Source organism: Marmota monax, unplaced genomic scaffold, assembly GCF_021218885.2.
Source record: "Marmota monax isolate L192 unplaced genomic scaffold, Marmota_monax_Labrador192_F-V1.1 WCK01_AAM20220418_F8-fsc00100, whole genome shotgun sequence".
Taxonomy (NCBI): Eukaryota; Metazoa; Chordata; class Mammalia; order Rodentia; family Sciuridae; genus Marmota; species Marmota monax.
Genome location: NW_026693872.1, coordinates 1,460,974 through 1,482,718, shown reverse-complemented (window position 1 = coordinate 1,482,718; position 21,745 = coordinate 1,460,974). Strand labels below are relative to the sequence as shown.

The 21,745-nt window shown below is 37.5% G+C and overlaps 1 protein-coding gene across 1 annotated transcript in view; it reads left to right on the top strand.

Moving 5' to 3' along the window:
• The window catches only part of Tprg1 (tumor protein p63 regulated 1), a 131,874-nt gene that overhangs the window by 42,532 nt on the left and 67,597 nt on the right, over window positions 1–21,745 (top strand). Inside the window, exon 4 of the mRNA XM_046462600.2 lies at window positions 17,998–18,174. Within this exon, the coding sequence (XP_046318556.1) occupies window positions 17,998–18,174 (177 nt within the window). The remainder of the gene's footprint in view (window positions 1–17,997; window positions 18,175–21,745) is intronic.

Sequence of the window (21,745 nt, the reverse complement as noted above, 5' to 3'; positions counted from 1 at the left end):
TCCCAAGAAGTGTCCTAAAAGGAGCCAGGTCTTCTGCCTCATGTATCAAGGAGATTTATATGCCTCTGGAGCATTAAAGATAAGATAGTGTTTGTTTAGCTCTGACCTCCTCTTCTCAATCTCTTTCTTGGCCCTATAGAAAAGTACACTTTAAGAAATTGTGTATGTGTCTTGAGAAGTGATCCATTAAGCCAATGCTGAGACGACCATCTTGACACTTTCTGGAGTCTCGGAGAGGATGATATGATAGCAGTGAAGTGGCTCTTCAGCACCATATACTCTGAGATACCTTAGCTACAGTGGTTCAGGAGGCAGGAGGAGATGGAATCTTCCCCTGAACACATTAGGCTGAAGTGGTGGGGGTGGGGATTCATCATCATTATTTTTATTATTGCTAAATGAGAAGACTTGCCTATGGTGGGTGGGATCAAGTAATTCTTACTCTTCATCTTTGTGAAAAATACTTAGAATGTGTTTAATTATCACTTTGCTCCAACCTGCCCAGTTTCTATCCTAGGACTTTGTTATAATAGGAATGTGAAATCCTATTAATTGTCTACATTAAACATACAGACATAGAATTAAAGTAGGAAAATGATGTCATAGAAAGTGGGTAGATTTGTAATTAGGATACTTGGGATCCTCTAGTTCCTACCGGTGTAGCTTCATGAACTTGGGTAGGGGTTATTTTTTCTCTATTAATTTGGGAGTTTGTTTTAATATGTTCTTTGGATCATAAGAAATTCACTGGTTATGAAAAACATCCACTGTTAATTTTTGGTGTTATGTTATTCCACATTTTTTTCATGCATTTTTGCTAAGTATTGTTATATTTTAATAGTAACATTTATTGAGCTTTTGAAATGTACCCAGCACTATGATAAGCTGGTCTGACCATGCATTTGCCATTACATGGAGATAATGCATATAATTTTTATTATCTCTAAATGGTACTTCTCTCTCTTTTTTTTCCTTGTATTTTTCTTGGTCACAATATAGTTTTTGTAAAGCTACTCAATTGTTTACCTGTTATTCAGTACTTTTCAAACTGTCAATAGCTACCCACATTAACCAGATTTAAGGGCTTATTGTTATTCTTCTAAAATTGAAGCATTGAGTAGGGATGTCTATTATTGGGGCGGAGTAAGACTTTGTAGTTGGAAAGAGAAATGAAAATATATGGTGAGTGGGGCACAGTGGAGCATGCCCTTAATCCTAGCGGTTTGGGAGGCTGAGATAGGAGGACTGTGAGTTCAAAGCCAGCCTCAGCAATTTGGCAAGGCCCTGAGCAACTCTAAGTAAAACAACCCTGTCTCTAAGTAAAACATTTTTAAAAAGGGTTAGGGATGTGGTTCACTGGTTAAGTGCTCCTGGGTTCAATCCCTGGTACCAGGATGAATCTGAATATGTTTTTTTGATAAAATAGTAACATTTCTGTAGCACTTTGTAGTTTAAAAGCACTTTTTCTTAGTTGAACTTCCTGGCAATAGTCTGAGGCAGGAAGTGTTACCTCCAGTTTGTAGATAAGGGAATCAAGGCCAGAAAGAGCATCATAGCTCTAAAGTGGCAGTGATAAAATTGAAACCCTTTATGCTGCCCTGACTTTTGCTAAAAATAATCCTTTCACTATTGAGCAACGATCCCATGTGTGCCTTGTTATTACATCACAGCCTCATGATGGGCAAGGGCTGCCTCTTTCATAGTGGGCATCCCCTGCTGAGCATACTGCAGCTCCTCTGGCAGAAACATGTTTGAAAAATGAGAATTCTGTTTCTTGGACTTGGACTTGGTGAGGTGAGTAGAAGGGTTTAGAAAGATATTTCCAGAAGAAAGAGCTCTCCCAAATCTTTAATTAAAAACAAAGAGAGCCTGGGAGACAAAGGAATGTTGAGGAACAGGTGACTAAGAAGCATCTTCAAGGCCCCAGGCTGCCTCTGATCCCCCCAGCACTGCTTTGGGATCACTTTTACTCTTGCTCTCCTCAAACAGACCCAGGGGACAAGGCCAGGAGGAACTATTGGCTTTATTTTATGGATGAAGAAATCCAGAGATTAAATGACCTATCCAGGGGCAACCACTTATTAAGGGTCACAGGAGAGCTTAACTTCATGACACCTCCCTCCCAGCCTCGCTGTCTTCTTATTACACTGTTCTTGCTGCCTTTTGTGATTTTTCATCTTCTGACACAGCGATCACTGCAGTTTAAATTGGTTAAATGATCTTTGTGCCTGTGTCTAGTTTCTCTGTTGATTGTCTTTTGTTTGCAGGGACAAGGGTCAGAGGTTCATTGGAGACCTTTTCCTCTCCAGATCTTTCTCTGACTTGTGCTGTTGATTTGACTTTATTTAGTCTTTGCCCAGAAATCACTAAAAGACTCAGACACCTGTAGGGAATGGTGAATGATACTGATGGACTAAAGGCAATCACACTTTGATCCTGTCAGTCTACTAATGTTATAAGGGTTGCTGAATTAACTGTAATGGAAAATACTACTAATAATAATTAAAAGGGTAAAAGACCCAAACCTTAGAAATCAGAGATTTATAGTCACAATGAATTGAAGGATAAATCTACTATGCAACTTAAGTTAACATTCTGAACTGTTCTACCTAACACCATTTTTTGCACACTTCCTGGTATTCAGATTCCCGCTATTCTAATTGTGGTCCTGGGATCAGCAGTACCATGGTCCCTGGGAACTTGTTAGCAATGCTGACCCTCAAGTCTCATCCCTCAGGCCCTCCTGAACCTGAACATGCATTGTCACAGGATTCCTGTACACTTTATAATTTAAAAAGCACTTATCCAGATCACTCTCATGCTCATGGTCCATGCACTTGCATGGGTCCTCACTATCTCCATACAATTTCATTGCATTTTTAAGACCCTGCATGTAAGACTGAATTACCCACTCCAGCCCTATTTACCTTTAGAAATAATCACTTAAAATAAAGAGTCTGGTGTTTCCCCAAATTTCTAATGCTATGTCTTGGCCTCATGGTTTTACTCATCACCTGATTTCCTCTAACATGAATGCATTTCCCTGCTTGTTTACTGGCCTAGATCTCTCCTATCTAGCAGGAATACCAAGTCCAAAGAACCATTCCATATGACCTCAACAAGAATAATCTAACTTCTCTTCCTTGGACTCCTTTTATAATGAGTATAGTCATCATGCACATTGAGAAAGCATTTAGATTCACTTAATTCTAGCCTATCTCGCCTCACCTTCCAGTACTCCACACAGTGTATGGCACATGTTATGGCTTTGAACCTAATTATGAGCTTGACTCAAATTTAATTTGATAGAGTTTCTGACACTAGCAGAGTCCATGTGTAGTCCGGTCTCTGCACCCCTCAGCCTCCAAGCAATGCAAAGCAAAGCCCAGTAAGCCTTGCATCTGTCCTTGGGTGAAAGTATTCAGGCTTAAAAGAGCTTCAAATCTATCAAGATGTTAATGACCTGTGGCAGGACTCTGGCAGCAACAAAAGCACCTCTGTTGCCAGAATCTATTTATGCAGGGTGGGTGTTTTCAACAACCACTTAATTAAACACGTTGCTTTTCTCTATAAATTCTCCACGGCTGCAACCTCATCCAGATAGCTAATGGTCCCTCAGTGACCTGCATTATAGGTCAGTGAGGGCATTTAGTTACTGCAGTCAAAAGTGTACTTGGAAGTGTTTGTTTTCCCATGACTGCCACCAGTAAGGGAGGACACAGAAAGAGCCAAGAGATGAAAAATGTCTGGTGCTGCTAAATGCCTAGTTCCATCACTTATCAGCTATTGGACCTTGCAAATCTTGTAAATTGTGTAATCTCATATCCTCTTGGTCTTAGTTTTATCATCTATAAAATGGGGATATGAAGAAACTTATTTTTATGGATGAAATTACTGAATATATGTATAATGCTTACAACAATATTTGTTATGCCATGAAATGTTGAATTTTTATTGATTTTTTTAAATTCTAATTTGTTATGTATGACAGCAGAATGCATTATAATTCATATTACACATATACAGCACAATTTTCATCTCTCTGGTTGTACACAAAGTAGAGTCACACCATTTGTGTCTTCATACATGTACTGTCTTCCCTACCCCATGACCCCTTTCTTCCCTTCCCTCCCCTTTGCTCTATCTAGAGTTCCCCTAATTCACCATGCTCCCCACCCCTCAACTTCATTATGAATCGACATCTTTTTATCAGAGAAAACATTTAGCATTTGTTTTTTGGGGATTGGCTAACTTTACTTAGCATTATATTCTCTAACTCCATCCATTTACCTGCAAATGCCATGATTTTATTCTCTTTTTAATGCTGAATAGTATTCCATTGCGTATATATACTGCATTTTCGTTATCCATTTATCAACTGAAGGGCATCTAGGTTAGGGCATCCACAGTTTAACTATTGTGAATTGTTCTGCTATAAACATTGATGTGAAAACTCAACTCAAAGTGGATCAAGAACCTAGGAATTAAACCAGAGACACTGTGCTTAATGGAAGAAAAAGTAGGCCCAAATCTTCCTCATGTCAGATTAGGCCCCAATTTCCTTAATAAGACTTTTATAGAACAAGAATTAAAATCAAGAATCAATAAATGGGATAAATTCAAACTCAAAAGCTTTTTCTCAGCAAAAGAAATAATCAGTGAGGTGAAGAGAGAGCCTACCTTTTGGGAACAAATTTTTACCACACACATATCAGATATAGCACTAATCTCTAGGATATATAAAAGAACTCAAAAATTTAACACCAAAAATAAATAAAGAAATAACCCAATCAATAAATGGGCCAAGGAACTGAAAAGACACTTCTCAGAAGGTGATATATAATCAATCAACAAATATATGAAAAAAATGTTCAACATCTCAATTAGAGAAATGCAAATCAAAACTACTCTAAGATTTTATCTCATTCCAGTCAGAATAGCAGCTATTAAGAATACAAACAATAATAAATGTTGGTGAGGATGTGGGGAAAAAGGCACACTCATACATTGCTGGTGGGACTGCAAATTGGTGCAGCCAATCTGGAAAGCAGTATAGAGATTCCTTGGAAAACTGGGAATGGAACCACCATTTGACCCAGCTATCCCACTCCTTGGTCTATACTCAAAGGCACAGACAATCCAGTGCAGCTGGATTATGGTGAGCAGGTGTGAAAGAGCTAAAAACTGGCTAGAAGAGTAAGAAGGAACAAAAAAATACATGTATTTTGATTACCAGACTAAAGTTTTGAGCCACATTCTGTTATGTAACCATTAATTGGAGATCGTAGGCCACTTCTACCCTGCTCAGTGTTTTAGATAGGAAATGTGGTCCCAGTTTGCCAATGCCTTGCCATTCCTCTCTGTCTTGACTAGCCCCTCTCCACTCCCTTGATACAGTGGTGTGTGGAAACCAGCCCATACCCTCTCATATGAGAGGCAGCTGTGTGTGTCTCTTCCAAAAACATTTCATGAACTCGCCTTGGTATCTTGACATAGTTTTATGTATGGTAATCATTTATATCAATAAGATAAAAATCAAAGCACTGTTTTTATGTGTTTTTTATGATCACAGTGGACACTTCTCTCTTGATATACTGAATAATATCAAATATGGTATTGATTTATTAGAAAGGCAGTAGACTCTGGAAATAATTACCCAATAATACAAAATCAATCTTGATGAACAGGAGGCTGCCAAATATGTTTCATTAAAAAATGAGACTTAAATCTTAACAATTATAACCTCAACACATATGACTATCACAGTTGTTAGATAGATAAATCCCATAGTTTTCTATGTGTAAGCATGCTTCCTCATTTGAACAGTGCTCTATGAAGAGTTGTCTAATTCTATGGAGTCCATAGTTGTCCCCAGATGTCTTGCTGTAGGAAGGCCAGGTTGGATTTAGAAGAGCAACCACTTTAAAGAGAAGGAAGCCTCTCCCCCCACTGGTCTATCCAGCAGACATAGCTGGATAGTCCAAGTGTTGCTGTGATTCCTCAAATGCTATCCTATATAAATTAATAAAAGTGTGAAATTCTGAGTAAAGAAAATGGTCAGGGAAAGAGAAGGACATTGATAAGTATTCAGTCTACCAGGAAGATATAGCAGTCTAAAGGTGAATGCACCAAGCAACAGAGCTAAAAAATAGTTTCAATAAAACTGATAGACTTGAAAGCAGAAGTGGACAAATCTGTAAGTATAGTCAAAGATTCCACATCATTCTTTCAATAATAGACATAATAAGTAGACAGAAGAAGGCAGGAAAGATCTAGAAGAATGCAACATCATCATCAATAAACAGGACATAGGCAACATTTATAGAACACTCTATCTAATAACAGCAAAATACACATTCTTTTCAGTACTGATCTCTCCAATACTCTGAGCCACAAAACCAACCTCATCAAATCTAAAGGAGTTGAAATCATATAGAATATATTCTCTGACTACGATAACATCAAAGTAGGAATCAATAGTAAAAAGATTATAGAAAAAAAATCTCTAAACACTTGGAAACTAAATAATATACTTCTAAATAAATCAAGGATCAAAGAGGGAGTCTCAAAGAAATTAAAAAGTACATTGAACTGAACATAAAGAAAAGCATAGCATATACAAACGTGTGGGGTTTATCTAAAACAGTGCTGAAAGGGAAATGTATAAGTGATAAATAAAAGTGATCATATATATTGAGGGAAAGTCTGAAACCAATAATCTAAGTTTCTGCTTCAAAAAACTAAGGAAAAAAGACCTAACATGAGCAGATGAAAGGAAAAATTGTAGGTAAGAGTTGAAATCAATTTTTATAAATGGATAAAATTAATAAAATGAAAGCCTGATTCTCTGAAAGGGTCAATCAAATAGATAAACCTCTAGCAAGACTGACAAAGAGAATAAAATTATCAATGTCAAGAGTGAAACAAGAATATCAAAGAGATAATAAGGGGTTATAACTAGCAACTCTGCGTACAGAAATTTGATAGCTTAGACAAAATGGTCAATTTCTCAAAACACACAAACTACCACAACTAATTCAATATGAAATAGGACATTTGAATAACCCTATAACAATTAAGAGATTTAATTTGTGATTAAAAATCTCCCTCAAGAGAAATTTCCAGGCCCAGATTATTTCACTGGAGAATTCTATTAAATATTTGCAGAAAAAAGAACATCAATTTACACAATCTTTTCCAGAAAATAAGAGAAACACTTTCCCACTTATTCTGTGAGGCCCATATAACCTATTAACAAAACCATACAAAAGTAAGGCTACAGGGTAACATTCCTCATGAATATATAGGCAAAAATTCTTAAAACAAGAGAGAATAAAATTTGGCAATATATAAAAAGAGATGTAAACCATGACTAAGTGAATTTATTCCAGGGATGGAAGACTGGTTTAGTATTTAAAAAAATCAACCAAGGTAATCTACTATATGAACTGTCTAAAGAAGAAAGATCACATGATCATGTCAATTGATACTGAAAAAGTATTATGATAAAAACTCTCCAAATAATAAAGGGAACTATTTCTCTGTGTAATAAAGATCATCTGCATAAAACCTATAGGTACCATCATGCTGTTGAAAAATATGTTGTGCTTTCCGCTTAAGATTAGTAACAAGAAAAGGTGTTCATTCTCACTACTGCATTCAAGATAGTACTAGAAGATTTAACCAGCACAATAAGACAAGAAAAGGAAATTTAAAAGAATCAAATCAAAAAGGAAAAAAAATATTGCAAATGAAATGATAGTTTTTAAAGAGAATTCCAAGAAATAACCATAAGAACTCAGAGAACTAATAAATGAGTTTAGCATAGTTGCAGGATACAAGATCAACATATATAAATCAGATACAGTATTCCTACATATCGGAAATAATGAAATGAAAACCAAAATTAAAACACAATAACATTTATAATCATGAAAAGAAGAAGAAATAGGCATAAATTTAGCAAAACACACATAGAACTTGCATTCTTAAAGCTATAAAATGCAGATGAAAGAAATCACAGAAAACCTAATGGATACTGATATCTGTGCTGTGGATTAGATAACTCAACACAGTAAAGATGTCAATTATTTCCAAATTTGATGTGTGTATTTAGCACAATTGCTATCAAACTTGCAGCAAGATTTTGGTAGATATACACAAGTTTATTGTAAAATAATTATGGAAGACAAATAAAGTAGAATAGCTAAAACTATTCTTTAAAAACAAACTAAAGTGTTCTTCACTGACAAATTTCAATTTTTATCGTGGAATTTCAGTTTTTGACCATAAGTCAGCCCATGAACCAAAAGATAGTTCACTTGGATTATTTGAACTGACAGAATTCCTTATCTTGAACTGGAAGATACAGAGATACACCAACATTAAGAGGATGGGTCTGAAAATACTTGTAGGGTCAGGCATAGTCAAGGTCATAATCAAGGTTGAACTGAACAGGAATAAAACATAAACAGAAGGAGCACTCTATTCAAGAGAAAGCAGATGAGATGTATACAGAGATACTGAAATCCTGTTAGAGGCAGTTTTTGAGAGAGTAGCTTTCATTCCTTGTGATTTCCCAGGTTCCATGGAGCCCAGCTGTGCTGTGGTTTCTGCTCTTGGATTTCTGTGGAACTCCTCTGAGGATTTTTATAGCACATCTCCCCCACTTGGGTTTGGCTGATCTGGGCTATATCTCCTGTATTCAAACAGCTGTAACTAGCACAGTGGAGGAACATCCCTTCAAAAAAAATTGAACAATTGTAGGTGGCAAGATATGTACATTTTTTCTATCTGTGTCCCTCTGTGACATCTTCTCTGCTTCCTCCTCAACACTGGGCTTTGCTTCCTGCCAGCTCTATTAAAGTGGATTCAGAGAGAGAGAGCCTCTCAGGGGCAGGTCTCTTGTGAACTCTTGGCGTGCTATAGAGGACTTGAGCTATTCAACATCTTTTCAGTAGTTTTGTGGGAAAGGAAGAAGCTGGGGTGTACCCAGATTCTTTTCTTTGTGTGGCTTTTCAAATATCCTCTTGCTGATGTTACTGAGCAAAATGGGCTGGTAGCATAGGAACTGTAAGTGGGAAGGGCAGCTTGATGGAATGTATATGGACTGAGAAAGGAGTCAGAAGAGCTGGCTCCTGGCCTTGGCTCTGTCACTTTGTGCTAGACCCATGTCAATTTATTGAGGCTTGCTTTCTCCCTCTGTAAAGTGAGGGAAAATAAATGGGTAATGTTAAAAACGTATTCATAAGTTGCAAAGGAGCAGTGGTTGTTCTTGCATGTGATCTGGCTTCTGCTTGAGTCTTCCTTCTTCCACTCTCCTCCTCCTTCCCTTGGCTTCTGTGGTGCTGGCCTCTTGCTGTGTCATAGCCTGGCTGAATCCCATTCCAGAGCCTTTGCAGTATGTCCTCTCTTGACCCAGAATACCATTCCCACAATTATCCCCTGAAGCCTTTTTATCCAGTTCTCTGTATTTATCTGTCTATTTCATTTTATCTGTGTTCCTTCCTAGAATGTAAGTGTCAGAGGAATAGGGGTTTATTTGGTTCACCACTATACCACTAAAGCCTGTAATGTAATAGTTTTTCAAAAAATATTTGTTAGATCAGTAAGGGGAATTACTTCTGGCCTAGTTTCCTGGTATTGTTTCTCTAAAGAAATACCTTCTTTATACCATATAATGAGAAGTTCAACTGCAAATCAATAAAAATCAAATTTGCTTTTGAGCTATAATCCTAAGCTGCTGCCCTTGTGACTTCTGACTTGAGTGAATATCTGAATCCACTGCTGGTTTCTGAGCTCAGGGTATCCAAATGAATGTGGCATGATTGCTTCAACTTGTGCTCTCATGGATTGCCTGTGGGGTGTTCCAGTTGCTCCAGGTTCGTATTGTCTAAGGTGTCCCATAGCACCCACCTGCAAGGGGAACTTGATATATGATGCATAGTATATATTTTAAGCCAGAGTAACTCAAATATAATATCCAATATAATGAATGGGCGCACCCAGCTGTGTCAGACAAACAGGCAAACTGGAAAACAGAGAAATTTGTTTTATATGTATATAATGAACAACTGTTCTTTTAGTATTTGGGGGAAATTAACACACAAATATTTTGTATATCTGAACACTGTAATAGACTTGAGGAGTTCTCTTTAAGTAGACTTACTGCATGTATCCATTCATTAATTCAATAAATGTTGCAGAAGTATTTAAAGAATTTAGAATAATCATTTCCTTTTTCATTATCATTGCATTAATGACCAATAGCAATTAAATATTTTATGCATAATTTGTTTTACACTAAGTTCTTTCTACATGTAGTATTTCTTGTCCTCACAAAAGCCATTATCTTCATTTTGGAGATGTGGAAATTGGGTCTCAGAAAGGATGAGTAACTTTTTGCATGAAGTCATAGCTGGTAAGTGACAGAGATGCATCTCAATCCCAGGCCTGTATGATAGTAAGCCTGCCACTGCTCAGGAATCTAGCACTTGGAAATATGAGAAGAAGATAAAGACTTATTTGTGGTCACAATACAAGTTCTTAAGAATCTTGAAGAAATTTCTGGTCTAGTGTGTCTTCAGGAAAGGGATGTGAAAAAAGAAATGGGTGTTCGCAAGGCAGTTTCTCTGCACCAGACCAGGTTGGGAGTATGTCATGATATGATGATGTGCCCCAGTCTTAATTATCCTGGCATGTGGAGTCAGACACAGGTGTTTATTCCTACAGTTTAAAAACTTTTGATAAAGTGAGTGGGGAATTCAGGATTCATGGTCTGGAGTGAACAAGAACTACTTAGAAGTATTCTGAGGCATTCTAATCCTGAAGGCTGTGTAAATCCACAATCTTTCAGTGACAGCTAAAAGTTCCTCAGGACTAAGGCCAAAGAGGGTCTATATGGGTAGCTAAAAGTTTCTAAGAACGACTCAAATTCCTCAGAAGCCCTGAAAATGTGTGGTCTTTCAAAACCTTGTCTTGAACCCAGGTACCTTTCCAAAGGTTATAGATGTGTGGATCCTGTTGCCACACTCCTGAATCAGAATTTTTTGTGAGTGCTTTCTGACATTGTTAGGTGATTCTGTTTCCATGATTTTCATCTACATACTATGTGAAGACATTTCATCTAACATGTCATCATGTACATGTCCCTGTATTTTGGCATGTTTTACCTTTTGTTAAAATTAATTACCCTATACTAAATTGTCTCCTCTTCATTTTTCAAAATCCTCTCCAAGCACACTTCATACAGAGCCTTGATGACCTGGGTACCTTTAAGCACCTTTTTGCAGAACAACATGGTGAATTCCAAACATAGGAGGTAGACTCCCTTAGTTTAAATTCCAATCCCCAAACTTCTGGCTATGCAACTTTGGGCAAATTACTTAACCTCTTTATGCTTTAGTTCTTCATCTGTAAAATGGGAATAATGTCACTACGTTCCTCAGAGATTGTTGAAAACCTCAATGAAACAATCAGATAAAGTACTCAGAGCAAAACTTACATGAAACTAACATTAAGTAAATGTTAGCCATTCATGGGGAATTCCAAATCACATTGTACCCGTATCCATCTTTTTACTTACTGCTCTATCCCATAATGGTTGATTTAGTTATCTTTCTCCCTAATTAGATTATAAACTTCTTAGGGACCGTCTGATAGACATTTTATAGACCTACACAGGCACCTGGCAGCATTATTGATTGAAACAAGAGTCTTAATTACCTTCCTGATGGATGGTGGTTTGGTCAAGTGGAGAGTTCAGGGTCTGAAGTCAAAACATATCTTGGATGAATCTGGGCTGTTACTTAGAATAAGTTAACCTCCTGAATTAGTTTTGATTGCCATAACAGAATGCCACAGACTAGATGACTTAAACAGACATTTGTTTATCACAGTTCTTTGGCTGAGAGTCTAAGACCTGCGTACCAGTTGGTTGGTGAATTTGGTTCTTAGTGATGACCTTCCCTTTGAACTCCAGAGAGCTGCCTTCCCCGGTCGGTCTCCTTAATTGGCAGAGAGGAAACCCCTGTGTCTCTTCTCCTGATTGGGCTCAGTACTTGTTATCTCATCTAAGCCTCATCTTCTCCCAAGGACTCCATTTCTTAATACTACATGTTAAGGGGTAGAGCTTCAACAAAGGAATTTTAGAGAGTTACAAACAATCAGTCCATATCACCTTGCTGGGACTCAGCTTCCTTATCTGTGTTCAACAGGATTGTTTGGTAATGATTAAAAGAGCTAATATATAATAGCATCTGGCACAGTACTTGATCCCAGACAAGCCGTTTAATACTTGGGGACTTCTGTTATTATAATCACAGTAGAATTATTTGTATGTATGTGCAGATCTCAAAAGCACCAGACCTGAGATACACACAAACACACACACACACACACACACACATTTTTTTCTTCTCAACTCAAAATCACTCTTTGTAGTTCTTACTATATTTTCAGAACTCACAAACTCCTTTGTTTCCTAAAGTAAAAATGACTATTTTTGCCCCCTACAGTCAACTGAATCTAATGATACCTTTGGTAATACTTCCCTTACTCAGGAGAAAAATGGTTTTTGGAACATTCATAAATGGATATTTTTAGGTCTTCTCTGTATTTTATGAAGAGACTCTATCTGCCCTGTTACAAGTGCGTGTTAAAAGTGTTGAAAAAACAAATAAACACTCTTGAGTTCTATCCTTGTTCCCATTACAAAGAATAATCTGTATTTTGTGCTTTTCCAACACTGAGAGCTTCACTGACACCACGAAATGAAGTGGTGATAAAAGAACCTTCTCTAATGGTGTCAAATGGATGCCTGGGAATCCTTTTGCTCACCCTGTGGGCAGGGGACTGCCAATTCCAAGGCCTGGTTCTTCCCCCATGGACTCAAGTCACCTGTATCAAGTCTCACTGTGACTTTGGGTGCCACAGTGTTCTTCCCTATGTATTTTCCTTCACATAGGAGAGTCTTGTGTAATCCTTAAAAGTAGTAAAATCTCAGTATTCCCTATAAAGAGCACAAAGCCTGGTCCATGACTGGAGCACAGGGGAGCAGGGAGAAAATAACACATCATAGGAAGCCAGCCTAGGAGAACTGTGAACAAGGAAGGTTTGTGGCATAACATTTTTATTGGAATACAGTTTACTTTGAGGGTCTCCTATTTTAAACAAATTGGAGAGGCCCTAGGAAAGAGTAACCAAACAAGTGAAAGAAATGTATGTGGATTATTTAGCTAAAGGTTTTACAAGACTCCACTTAACTCAGGGGTAGGGAAATTGCTTTGCTCTAATGCCATGCATTTTTCTTCAGTTTGTGTTTGAAGAGCAAACCCGAATTGGATTCTCTTCAGGGTCTGGAACGCAATGGATGCTCAGGGGAAATGTGTGTAATGAATGAGTCAGTGTTTTCCTCCTGGGATGCTGATTCCTGGCTAGCCAACACACTATCTTATACTCCAAGACCTGGACATCCTAAGAGGCTTGGGGCGTGCTCAAAGATTGATAATGCAAATCACAGATAGTCACTGCATTCAGTATCAGGAAAGATATCATTGCTGAGTGGTGTGTGTGTGTGTGTGTGTGTGTGTGTGTGTGTGTGAGAGAGAGAGAGAGAGAGAGAGAGAGAGAGAGAGAGAGAGAGAGAAAGAGAGAGAGAGAAATAGGAGAAGGAAGATATTGAGAGAATATTATTAGAAGAAAATCTTTCAGGGAAGGAAATCATTTTAAAACCACAAACTGATTTGGCACAATCTTTTTAAAAAGCAACTGAAAGTACTCTTGGTGTGAGGCTGGGGCTTCTAGGGAGGCATCTGGGATAATTTGAACAACTGGGTGGTAGTCCCTGGAAATTTACAGGATGGGTCCAGCTTGTCATTGCTAGTTCGCTGTTGCCCTCTGCTGGTGAATCTGTTATCATCCTAGGAAACTGCAGGCACTGAGCTCCTCAGGTACCCTCTTCTAACCTGGAATCTAGGCTCCTTCCCATCATGTATGGCAGGGGTGCTTGTGCTGAGGAACAGCAATGACAAACAAAAAGTGGTGAAAAATCCTTTGCAGGAAACATTGGCTCTCAGAACAGAGGGGATAGATCTTATGGTTCTACTTTTCATTCCATTCCTTGCCTATGTGCTGAGTCCCTATTCTCTTTTTGGCTTTGGTTAGGCACAGGTAAGAGACCCAGATATGAAAATAAATGGATTATACGCTAGATGGATTCCCATTTAATGTGTGTAAAGGGAATAGGTAGAATAGATACAGAAATCACTATAATATGGGGAACATTCTGACTAGGGCCCCAGGGGAGGCACTGATACAGGCTTGTGTGTATTTAAAGGAAGAGAGAGGAGAAAGGTGAGAGTAAGACTCTATAAGATAGGAAATACTTGTGCTGTGAACCTGAATGATGGTAGTATTTTTATTTTTGAAAATCTCTTTTTTTGTAGTGGTAGAATATATTTCTTATAGAATGGATTCAATTTTGGTAAATTAAAGCATGAAAAGCATTAAAATAAATATTTGACATCCTACCACTCAAAAATAATCAACCTCAAAATTGGCTGTGTACATTATTTTGCTGCCATTGTTACAAAATTTCATCTATACAGTATGTAGCATGTGTATCCTACTCTTTCTCATTATTATGTCATCAACATTACTGATTCTTTAAAAAAATGTTTTTTCTTAGTTGTAGTTGGACACAATACCTTTATTTTATTTATTTATTTTTACGTGGTGCTAAGAATCAAACCCAGTGTCTTGCATGTGCTAAGCAAGGGCTCTATCGCTGAGCCACAAACTCCAGCCCCCTGATTACTTTTTAATTGTGCTACTTTATGGGGGAGTATTCTAGTGTATAAAACCAAGCATTGAATTCCCCAGGCAGCATGAGCCAAGCCAAGGTTGCACAGAGCAAAAATTGTTCATTCTTCCCTAGTTCATTTCATAAATATATTGTTTTTGGAAACCTACAACCTTGGAGACACAATAGGAAGATCTGACTCTGTCTTTGCAGTGTTTACAGCATAGAAGAGGAGACATGAATTATATAATCATAGACATCACTGTAAAGTTTCACCTGGGACAAGTACCATAATAAAAGGGAAATGTAGGGTCTGTGTAAGTGTATATCGGAAAGAATAGAAATGGACACAGAGGTTTGGGAAGGTGTGCTGGAGTAAGTGGTGGTGGAGCTCAGTTCTGTAGGAGTTAATTAGTTGATGAAGATAAGCAAGAACATTGCATGCAAAGGGAAAAGCAGGTGCAAAGGCCCCTTAGTTGAAGGGCCATGTTGAAAACCAAGAAATTGAAATGAGCTGAAGGAGAAGAGAGCAGAGAGACTTGGCCAGAAATGAAATTGAAGTAGTGGTGAGGCTTAACACTGCAGAACATTTTAGTTAACATTTTTTTTAATTTATATATGACAGCGGAATGCATCACAATTCTTATTACATATATAGAGCACATTTTTTCATATCTCTGGTTGTATACATAGCAGGTTAACAATTTTTGTCATTTCTTATAAGAGCCACAGAGAGCTGAGGTGAGCAAAGCCAAGGTGGGGAGGTAGAGAGGAGATTTATTTTATCTGAAGAGTCACCTCCCTGCAGTAGCATGCAGAGGTTGGAAGGGGGCAAGAGCAGATGTAGGTGATCCAGGTCCAGGTGGTGAGCATCCCAGGCACAGTGAGAGCATAAAGGGCAGTGGTGTAGGCAGGAGGTAATGGAAGACAAGCCAGGGTGATGGGAATGGAGAGGGAGGGAAGGGGGGGGGGTTTGAGAGACATTCTGGGAATAAAATAGGAACTGGAACAGGAGGTGAGGAAATGTGACAAGCAACGGACAACCCCAAAGTCTCTAGCTTGCCCACCTGGATGGAGAGAGGGTTGTTCCTCAAGAGAGGGAACACCAAAGGAGGACAAGGTTGGAATAGGACAGTCATGAGTGATGTTTTGAGGAAGGAGTTGCTGGAGGGAACAGTTCCTAGAGTGGTACCTATCATCACATCTGGTCCTCCCAGGGTTTAAGAAACTTGCACAGCACACCAAAGGGGCTTCTTTTTGAAGGTGATGGCACTAGGGAGAAAGCAAGCCCCTTGTCTCAGTGTCTGAGTCAGATCCCCATCCTATTCATAAAACCCTGGGTAAGTCATTTGTAAGGTCTTTGGGCTTCAGTTCCTTTGTCTTTACAATGAGTGGTAACATTCAGTGAGTTCTAAAGGGTTATTATGGGGATTCAATGAAAGCTTGGTTATTTAAGGACTTTGTAAACCTTTGAGCTGCCCAAACTCAATGTATCATTGTTATTTGTATTTCTTTATTTATTGTTATTCTTGCCATCCAAACTTCAAGGGTATTAATATCAGGAATATGTAATTCAGTGTTTTCTGCATGAGTGCTTTAGGGAAAAAAGGTGTGATTGAAGTCTAAATAAATAAATATACCACCCAAGAGCTAGAGATGGTGGCCCTAAACTATTTATAAGCCCGTGTGTTTACTTGAATTCAGACATTCCCGGCATGTAAATTATGCAGAGTCTATGTCACAGCAGAGCACTGTGTGTTCCTAAAAAGAATTCTCCCTTTTTTTCCCGGAATCCTTTACCTTTTAAAATAAATCTCATTATGGAGTGCTGACATTTTCAGTAAAACCATTTAACCAAAAGCAGCAGTTATTTTAGACTAAAAACAAGTCTGGTTTATTAGGCAGCAGCTTATAACGTACTGCTAAGTAGATACGATCTATTTAGAGAAGCTTATGTAGATCTCTGAGAAGACATTTCAGAATTCTCGTCTCTTCCTGACTAAGATTGAGAGTGCTAAACAGACTATCAAGATTTCTCTTTCTCTCCGTAGAGTAGGAGTTGAATACCACTGCGTGTTAGAGGGGGTGGAATCCAAAGAGCCAAGATTTTAACAGATCTATGGGGTTCTATTCTGTTTCTTTCCACTGGGTGCCAAGTCTAGCACCATAGTTTAGCAGAGGGACTTTGGATATAACCTTCCTCAAAGGGTCAGGATGGATGTAGAGAGACCCTTATAAATATTCAATGATTGCCATCCACCAGGACTTCAATTAGTGATCTCATCCTTCTTTCCCTCCATCTGCGGATTTTCCCTCTTTCTGTATTCTACATCTCTATTGCTCTTTCATGTTTCTTCCTGTTGGTCTTCCCGTTGAGCCAACACACCTTTATGGTCTTTTAGTATGAAATGTGCTGAAACAATTCTAAGAGGTCACAAAGTAAGATACCCTAAAGACTAACAGACAGCAAAAGTGCTGTGGGTCAGGGGAATTACAGAAATGCTCACTTTTTTTAACCAGAAACCACTGTTCTGATTCCTTCTTGTTCTTTCTTGGAGGATTTCTTAACTCTCAGAATTTCTCATGTGTGCCCTGAAGGACTCTCAATTCTGAAGCAAATAAAATCAATAAATATTTATCTAGTGTTGATTTTGAAGAATCCCACTTCACTTGTTCAGCTATATTTCTACCACAAGGATATGAGCTTTATAGATAATGTTGGCCTCTGTTTAAGTCTCCAGATAGTGATGTGGCTGTCGGAGATCAGCATAAACTAGTGAGTAAATTTTGTGAATTAGAATAAAGAGCTGTTTGGGGTGTCCTCGGAGGAAGATGTGCTCCATGAAGGCTTCCTAGAGAAGATTTGGACATGTATACATCAGTCCAATGCCACAGGATGCAAACTTGGTATTCTTCTAATGGATTCTGCCATGGGTAATCATCTTTGAGTTCTGTGATGATAAAACATTGCCTACCTTCCCTCTTCAATTAGTCATGGGTTCAGAGAGAGAGAGAGAGAGAGAGAGAGAGAGAGAGAGAGAGAGAGAGGAGTTGACCTTAGGTACTCCTCAGTCCCTCTTCCCTCCAATATGATCCAACCTCATTGTCTTCTGTGCTAGATGTTTCAGCAAATGCCATTGTCTTATACTTGGGAAGGCCATGTTATCAACTTTTCTGCCCTGTGATGACCCCTGCAGGATAGACCACTGGAACAATGAGAAGGAGAAAATTCTGCTGGTCACAGACAAGACACTCTTGATCTGCAAATATGACTTCATCATGCTCAGCTGTGTGCAGGTGCAGCGGGTTCCCCTGAGTGCTGTATATCGTATTTGCCTGGGCAAGTTTGTCTTCCCTGCCATTTCACTGGACAAGTAAGTATGATGTCTGAGATTTGGAGAAGGGGTGCAGTAGGGAGAGGCAGGCAGGAAAATCAGTAACAAAGTCAATTCAGTAGTGTATGCTGGGAGAACTGAGGGAAATAGTGAAATTCTGCAATTGAATCCATCAAATGATTGAGTTCCTACTCTATGTCAGGCACCAAAGGTCTCCTTGTCCCAGCCCCTTTAAGCAAATGTGCACTTTAACAGGAGAACCTGACAAGTAAATAGCTAACTGTAAGGTAGGAAGAGCAGTGAGAACAAGGAAGAAAGGTTTTTAACCCAATCCATGGGGCCCATAGTTAGAATTACTTTTCTGGGGGAGCACTTGAGCCAATATTTGTTTTTAGGTAGGATTTAGCCAGGGAAAAAGAATCTCACCCTTGTCAGAATGGCAATTATCAAGAATACAAGCAACAACAAATGTTGGCGAGGATGTGGGGGAAAAACTTCATTCATACATTCCTGGTGGGACTGCAAATTGGTGCAACCAGTATGGAAAGCAATATGGAGATTCCTCAGAAAACTAGGAATGTGAACACCATTTGACCCAGTTATACCCACTCCTAGGTATATATCCAAGGGAGTTAAAATCAGCATAGTGCAGCAATGCAGCCACATCAGTGTTTATAGCAACTCAATTCACGATAGCTAAGCTATGAAACCAACCTAGGTCCCCTTCAACAGATGAATTGGATAAATAAAATATGGTATATATAGACAATGGAATATTAATCAGCCATAAAAATTACTTTATGACATTTGCTGGTAAATATATGGATCTGGAGACTATCATGCTAAGTGAAATAAGCCTATCCCCCAAAACCAAAGGTCAAATGTTCTCTCTGATATGTGGATGCTAACACATAACAAGCTGGGAGTGGGAGAGAATAGAAATTCACTGGATTTGACAAAGGGGGATGAAGGGAAGGGATGGGGATAGGAATAGAAAAGACAGTGGAATGACTCTAACAGGACTCTTATAGGTATATATGAATATGCTACAGTGAATCTCCACATCATGCACACCCATAAGACGGGGATCCTAATTAGAATATGATATCATGCTTGTATAAGTACGTTAAAATATACTCTACTGCCATATATAACTAAAAAGAACAAATAAAATTTTAAAAATCTAAGAACCAGCATTAACATTCTAAGTAAAGGGAAGAACATAGTCAAAAGATTGGAAGTAAGAAAATGTGTAACACGTTTGGGAATTCAGATTATTTTGAAAAGCCCAGTGGATAGAACTCAAGATGGCTGATAGCTCTTTCTTTTGGGAGTCTCCCCTGGAAGCTCAGTACCAGGAGATCAACTGTCTCCGAGATGTTGATAGTTATTGAGGGAATGAGTGAGCTCTACAAAGAAGGATCATTGAACTAAGTTCGTTCCTGTATGATCTTGGAAAGAAGCACATTTGCTAAACATTTTAGATTTAAGCCCGAGGACAGCAGTCTTCCTCTAAGATAGAATGTGAGTTCTTCCCACTGAACTGTGAGCTCCATAAGGACAAGTGTCATTTTTTTTTTTTTTTTAAGATATGGGTGAAAAAACACAGCTTTATCAAGTGATTGTGGTTTTTCTTATGCAAAGCTTACCATATTGAAAATCTACTTTTTATTTATTCTTTTCACAAGTCAAAGAAGTGGTTAATTCCTTTAGTTTATAAACTTTTAAAAAACTGGTAGATTTTTCAATAATACATACATTGGAAAAATATATTTGAACATCACAAAAGATGTTTAATTAAGACTTTTCATTTCTACCCCAGACCCTCAGTCCAATCTTCTCACCACAAATGATAACAGTTTCTTGTCTATTTTTAAAGAAATGGTCTATAAACATAAAAGAACAAAACCCTTTCTGTGCATATACATGGGTATTTATACATATATCAAAGTATTTATCCATATGTGCTTATTTATTGTGTGTTATTTTACCCAGGGGGAGCACATGTCATAAACTGTCCTGTCTCATGCTCTATGTCCAATGACATACCTTGAAGACAAATTGTCTAATCCTATGTAGATCAATCTCAGTGTTTAAGAGTGCAGCATATTATGTTTTAAGTCTAACCTATTTATCCAGCACCACATTGACAAATAAATATTTATTTTTACCTCAAGTACTACCAACAATGCTGCTATAAATATTCTTGCCTATAGGACATTTTTTGCACACATATGCAAAGGATTTGTAATGTGGATTTCCAAAAGTGGAATTATTAGGTCAAAGTCATGTGAATATTAACTGACAGAGATTGCCAAATTGCCTTCCAAACAGGTGATATCAATTGATGCTCCCACAAAGCCTTGGAATATTCTTGGATACACATTCTAACCAATATTGTGTATGATGAAAATTATCTTCTTTTTTAAATTTGTGTCAGTAGAATTTGAAGGGAGTCTAACATGTTTTTCTTTAGTTAGAAAGTAATTTTATTTATTTTTCTGTGCCTTTTTTTATACCACAACCCATTATTTTTCTCTATTAAGATACTGATTTTTTTCCTTAATGACTTGTCAGTGCTATTCATGTATCAAAAAACTTCATTTGTTTTCTGAAGATACATTGCAAATATTTTTTCCCAGTTTTTCATGTCTCTTTTAACTTTATGATGTTATTTTTGTGACCTTTAAGTGTCAAATTTGTCAGTATTTTAATGCTTCTAACTTTGTATCTTTTAAAGAATGACTTTCTCCATAATGAAATCATAAAATAAATTTCCAAGGTTTTTTCTAGTGGTTATATAATTTTATTTTTAGACACATTTAAACATATTTAATCTAAACTTCCTGTTTCAAGGAAAAGATGTAATCACCTTTTCAGCTGGTATGCTAGATTTTTCAGCATCATTTATTCAGATTTCACCTTTCCCCCGATGATTTGAAATGAAGCTATGTCATATATTACTCTACTTTGTGTATTTGTGACTATAGGTTTTAAATTCTATCCCATTTATCTATTTTTTAAAATAAAAAAAATGGCTTTATTTTAATCTTTATTATGTTTTGGTATCTGATGGAGTTACTCTCCATTTATTCTTCCTAGAACTTATATATTTATGAATATTTATTTTCCATCAATTTGCCTAATTTTTTAAAAAATCTTGTTTTGAGACTGAGGATGTATCTCAGTGGTACAGAGTTTGCCTAGCCTGTATGAGGCCTTGGGTTTGATTACTAGCATGTAAAATGAAAATCACATTTATAAATATTTTCAAATATCAGTCTTTCATTCCTGAGATAAGCTCATTGCTGGATTCAGTTTGCTAATATTTTATTGGGTACTTTTGTGTTTGTGTTCATGAGTGGAATTAGTCTGTTATTTTTAATCTTTTGTAATGCCTTTACCAGGTCTTAGTATTTAGAATATGTTGCCCACATAAAACAAGTTAAGAAGTATTCTCTCCTTTATTTTCTAAAAGATTTTCATCTTTTATTTTCTTGAATTTTATCTTTTACTTTCTTAAATTTTATCTTTCCTTAAAAGTATGATGGGGTTTATGAAGGAATTCATGTGGGACAGGTTATCTATTTCTAGGTGGGAAAGTTCTTTA